The 5815-nt window shown below is 39.8% G+C and overlaps 1 protein-coding gene across 2 annotated transcripts in view; it reads right to left on the bottom strand.

Moving 5' to 3' along the window:
• Positions 1 to 5815, bottom strand: part of KDM3B (lysine (K)-specific demethylase 3B) — a 44848-nt gene that overhangs the window by 33529 nt on the left and 5504 nt on the right. For both annotated transcript variants that reach the window (XM_014529110.1, XM_014529111.1), the window contains exons 4-5: positions 4828 to 4933; positions 1258 to 1382 (exon numbers count right to left, since the gene is read on the bottom strand). In XM_014529110.1, coding sequence (XP_014384596.1) covers positions 1258 to 1382; positions 4828 to 4933 — 231 coding nt within the window. The remainder of the gene's footprint in view (positions 1 to 1257; positions 1383 to 4827; positions 4934 to 5815) is intronic.

Below are 5815 nucleotides of genomic sequence, written 5' to 3'. Positions count from 1 at the left end.
CTGGTTTGTTTGCGTTCTATAATCGAAACAATGTATAACTCCAGCTCTGAGATCCCAGCTGGCTGAAAGCTGGTTTCTGGGGTTTTGTTTAGCTTCTATATTTGTTAGAATGTTTCAAACTGCCAGCTCAGAGGCCGGCAGCGGCAGGCGGGGAACGTTGTAGTCTGCAGTCACTGGAGCAAGCAAGCCTCATGTTCGCTTCAGTGCATGGCTGCCGGCCGCCATCTTGGCTGAGAGTTAATTTGCATAAAGATATGCTGATTAGCCAATGGGAAGGGTAGCGGTCGTACGCTAATTACCATGTTTCTCTTTTATTAGTGTAGATATACCAAACAGTTAATGGTGGTTACTACTGTGGGTAGTGATATTTGCCTAGGGGAGGGGATAGCTTTTAATATCTACTTTATATATGTATATTGTTTAAAATTTTTAAATGAAAATTAAATTAATAATTTTTTTAAAACTCAAAAAAATAAAATAATTATGCTTATATTTACACGTGACTGCCAAGGCCAAGTCTGAAATGAATTCAAAGGTATATAAATACAAATCTGTTTGCTTCAAAACACTCATCTAGTGTTTTTCTGACACAATTCTCCAGGTTGCTCTAGATCAGTGGTTCTCAACCTTCCTAATGCCGCGACCCTTTAATACAGTTCCTCACGTTGTGGTGACTCCCAATTTCATTGTTACAAATTGAACATAATTAAAACATAGTGATTAATCACAAAAACAATACGTAATTATATATGTGTTTTCCGATGGTCTTAGGCGATCCCTGTGAAAGGGTCGTTCGACCCCCAAAGGGGTTGAGACCCACAGGTTAAGAACCGCTGCTCTAGATGCTATGCTTCTCTGTTTACTTCATTAGAAACAATTTTTCCAATATCTAAGGGAGAGTGGCATAAGTATTATAAAACCAAATGCTAACTAGATTTTTAACTACTACTAACCTTTATGATAAAATTATAATAGCACTTCACATTTGTATATTGTTTTTACAGATTTTAAAGCATTTTCAAATACATTATCTCACTTCCCAACAGTGCTGGGAGATCAGTGGGGAGGGAAGGGGTGCCTAATTAACTCTAATTTATATATGAGAACAACAAGGTTAAGAAAGTTGAACAGCTTTTCTTCTCAAGGTCATACGGTCATTAAGCAATAGAGCCACATATGGAACCCAAGTCTTCTTACTCAGGAGGCTCCCTTTTTCTACACTTGTAAGATGAAATAACACATAACACAAAGCCTTACCTCAGTTATAGACACATCCATAAGACGAGTAAGGGAATCTTGATGATTTACAATACCATAGAGCCAACTTTCTTCCCCCTCTGGCTGATATACTTTGACCCTGTGACCTTGAACACTGTAGGGACCTAATGGAGAGATGAATCAGTATAAAATATTTTTGGCTATGCTATATTTCATAATTGTTTCTAAAAGCAGAAGGAAAACTATATAATGTAGATATGTGGCACTTTTAATCTTCTTGTATGGAGTAGAATGAGCAATTTCAGATTTACCATACTCAAAAATTTAAAAATAAAACATAGCCCTATCCCGTTTGGCTCACTGGATAGAGCGTCGACCTGCAGATTAAAGGGTCTGGGTTCGATTCTGGTCAAGGGCACATACTTGGTCCTAAGCCTGGTTGGTGCGTGCAGGAGGCAACTAATTGATGTGTTTCTCTCACATCAATGTTTTTCTCTGTCTTTCCCTCTCTCTTCCACTATCCCTAAAAATCAATGGAAAAATATCCTCAGGCCCTGACCAGTTTGGCTCAGTGGCTAGAGCGTCGGCCTGTGGATTGAAGAGTCCCCGGTTTGATTCCGGTCAAGGGCATGTACCTTGGTTGCGGGCACATCCCCAGTAGGGGGTGTGCAGGAGGCAGCTGATTGATGTTTCTCTCTCATCAATGTTTCTAACTCTCTATCCCTCTCCCTTCCTCTCTGTAAAAAATCAATAAAATATATTTTAAAAAAATATATCCTCGGGTGAGGATTAACAAAAACAAACAAAGAAAAATAAAACACAGTTTTCCCAGTGACCTTTGTAACTTTAGTTTATTTAGAAAATTTCTTAGACTCTCCCAGGCCTCTGATTTCACCTTATCTCAATCTCCCCATTCTAAAATACAAGGAAGAGGAAGGAAACTTACAAATAAAAAACTACAGGTAGTATGAGAATGTACTCAGATCTGACACATACATAAAAAAAAGTTGGAGGCCAATAAGTTGAATGTACTATTTTGTTAAGTGACCATATGAATGATATATAACCATTTACACGCTACTATCTGACTTTCAATAACAGTAGGTAGAGAGTTCAATTTATGAGGTTACCAACCTCTACACTAATAATAGTCTGAACAAATATAGCACCTGTCTTCCAAGGAACACAGAGTTTCAAATATATTACTTTATCAGCTGGTAATGTTACCCTGAAATATCAGCTGACCCTCATTACCAGCTGATAAAGTAATATATTCTCTCTCTTGCATATCGTATACATTTGAGACTATATAGCTAAATCACTACTTATTTTAAGTGATCTTTGAGCTATAATTAAGCTTCCTTAATTTTTCTATACATACTCGTATACACCTCCATCTCTTATTCTGTTCATTCGATTTTCTTCTCTCTGCTATCAATTTTTCCACACATTCTTTCTTCCCCATACCTTTCCTTGATTATTAAACATCATTTTATCTTGATACTCTTTTTCCCTAAATAGGCCTGTGTACCTATGCCTTCCTTTACCTATTTAGATTTAGTTTGATAAAAGAGAACCAAGGACACTATTTCACTGAAAATCATGATCATAATGAGGTTCAGAAAGGAAGAAGTTGATGTACAACATGAAGGGAAAGATAAATGAAGCAATAGTCTACATTTTGTATAGAATCTTGGGCAAAATCTGTATCTGAACATGAAGAAGGTAATAATTCTTTCTGGTTTTCATTCATATTTATTTATTATTGACTAGAGGCCCGGTGCACCAGATTCGTACACTGGGGTGGGGGTGGGGGTGGGAAGAGGGTGCTCAGCTCAGACTGTGCCCTCTTGCAGTCCGGGAGCCCTCAGGGGATGTCTGCTGGCAGTCGAACATCCTTAGCACTGCTGTGGAGGTGGGAGAGGCTCCCCCCACCGCCCCCGCTGCACTAGCCAGCGTTGAGCCTGGCTTCTGGCTGAGTGGCACTCCCCCTGTGGGAGCACACTGACCACCAGGAGGCAGCTCTTGAGTTGAGCGTCTGCCCCCTGGTGGTCAGTGCACATCATAGCAACTGGTTGTTCTGCCGTTTGGTCGATTTGCATATTAGGGTTTTATTATATAGGATTTCAGAGAGGAAGGGAGAAAAGGAGAGAGATAGAAACATTAATGTTGAGAGAGAATCACTGATTGGCCACATCCTCTCCACCCCCACCCTATATGCCCCACACTGGGATCAAGCCCACAACCCCAGCACATGCCCTGACTGATTTTTAAAAATAACATGCTGTTAATGTGTTGTAGGTAGTTACAAGAGCAGAGCAAGGATGATGGGGCAGGTATAGAAGAAGGTCACCAGGGAGGAAAGCCACAGGTACCTAGCAACAGACAAACAACTGTAGGGTGGGACCTCACCCCCAGGGTGACTTTTCCTCCCCATGCATAGTCACGTGGTGACTCCCTGATCTTTCCTCCCTAGAGATAACATCTATGCCTCAGTTGTATTTTAGCTCCAGGTCCAGATAAACAACAAAACTAGCCACTGCTGAAGCCAGGACCCGCTGCATTGAATAAGGACCCCTTGCCCTGGTGTTGGCCAATCAAACCAGTATAGACCAGAACCCTGAAAGGACAGGGTTTCCAAGCAGAATATTCCAAAACTGCTGAATATTCTATTAAGATCTTTTCCTGAAACCTCCTCTAAAATCTCTACCCTTAAATCCCTTAGGATGGAGGACCCAGGGCGCTCTCCCTCCCAGGAGCACACCCTTGCCTTTCCCTTCTCCCACCCTATCCCTGCCCAAGGTACATTACCATTAGCTTCTTCACTCCAAGCTCCAAGGGCCCTTCCTTTACCTCTATAGCTTGTTTCCTAAAACCATTTCTTCTAGGAATTACTTTTTTACTTCTGTGATTTACCAAGTAAGTGTTCTCTTATAGTTTTGGTCTTTTCTATGAATTCTTTCCTAGCCAGAACCCAACTACCGAGGTTGCTGAACCCAGGTTTGATCTGACCTTGCTGATTTGACACATGGTGCCATTCCTGCCACCCATAACAAATGGGAATGAGTCTGTGGACATCTTCCTTTATGAATATATCTTGCACTCTAAGTTGTTATTTGTTGGTGTCAACAGTCTTTAGTCCTTGAGATCCTTACAGACAGTAAGCTCAAGAAAAGCAGAGATATTCTCTAGCTCATGGTTATATCCTCAGTACCTTAACATTGTGTCTACTACAAGATTAGTCCTTAATAATAATATTTAAGAAATGAAGAAATAGCCCAACCAGTGTGGCTCAATGGTTGACCCATGAACCAGGAGGTCACAGTTCGATCTGGTCAGACACATGCCAGAGTTGTGGACTTGATCCCCTGCAGGTGTGTGCAGAACGTGGTTGATTGATGATTCTCTCTCATCAATGATGTTTCACTCCCCCCCTCCCCTTTCTCCCTCTCTCTGAAACCAATAAAAACATATTTAAAAAACACACACATAGGAAATGAAGAAACAACAAAACAAAACTCACATCACAACAAGACTATGTATTACAGCCCTGGCCAGTGACCATACACTTGATTCAGAGTTCAGGAACAGAAGACTACCTGTTCTTACCTCGGCTAAATATCTCTTGTAGCTTTTGGTCACTGATCAAAGCATTAACTGTTTCTCTCAGTGCAGCATGTTCCAAAAGAATCTGGTTTTGGCTCTCTGTTCCCATCTGGTAAAGATAAGAGAAGAAAATAATTGAATATTAAAATGAATAGCAATAATATCTAACCAGATGAGAAAAATCATACCCATGAGGGTATGACTTGTCAAAGAATGTTCTGTAGAACCCTAGTCTTATGAGATCTCTATAGGAAATAAGGATGCTAAGATCAATTAGGTTTGGAAATATTATATATCTTTCTATATATAAAAGCATATTAAAGGCTCTGAGAAGGCATATAGGAAAAGAATCTGTTTATGTCAGTATTTCTCATATTTATTTGACCACAAAACATTTTATTGCATATAAATCTTTTTGCTTATTTTAATATTTATCCAACATTTACCAAGTGCCTACCCATATAAGCACTAGTATTGAAAGATGGATAGCCCTAACCGGTTTGGCTCAGTGGATAGAGCGTCGTCTTTCGGACTGAAGGGTCCCAGGTTCGATTTGGGTCAAGGGCATGTACCTTGGTTGTGGGCACATCCTCAGTAGGGAGTGTGCAGGAGGCAGCTGATAAATGTTTCTCTCTCATCTATGTTTCTAACTCTCTATCCCTCTCCTTCCTCTCTGTAAAAAATCAATAAAATATATATTTTTTTAAAAAGATGGATAAAGCAATGTTGATAAGAGAGTGAAGCCTTAATGAGGGAGAAAAAAACATATTGACAAAGAAATCATTATTAATATGTCACAGAATATAGTTTACAAAATATTTCTCTTAGCTGCCTCAATAAGACAGCAAAACTCTTCTAAGCCTTCTAATTTTTATTTTATTTTTTTAATTTAAATTCGTTATTGTTGAAAGTATTACATATGTCTCTACTCCCCCTCCCCCCACCCCAGCACATGTCCCTGCCCCTCTACTGTCTGTTATGTTATATGCAT

This window comes from Myotis brandtii, unplaced genomic scaffold, assembly GCF_000412655.1.
Source record: "Myotis brandtii unplaced genomic scaffold, ASM41265v1 scaffold668, whole genome shotgun sequence".
Taxonomy (NCBI): Eukaryota; Metazoa; Chordata; class Mammalia; order Chiroptera; family Vespertilionidae; genus Myotis; species Myotis brandtii.
Note: the sequence above shows the minus strand (reverse complement) of the source record. Positions and strands in the feature narration are given on the sequence as shown.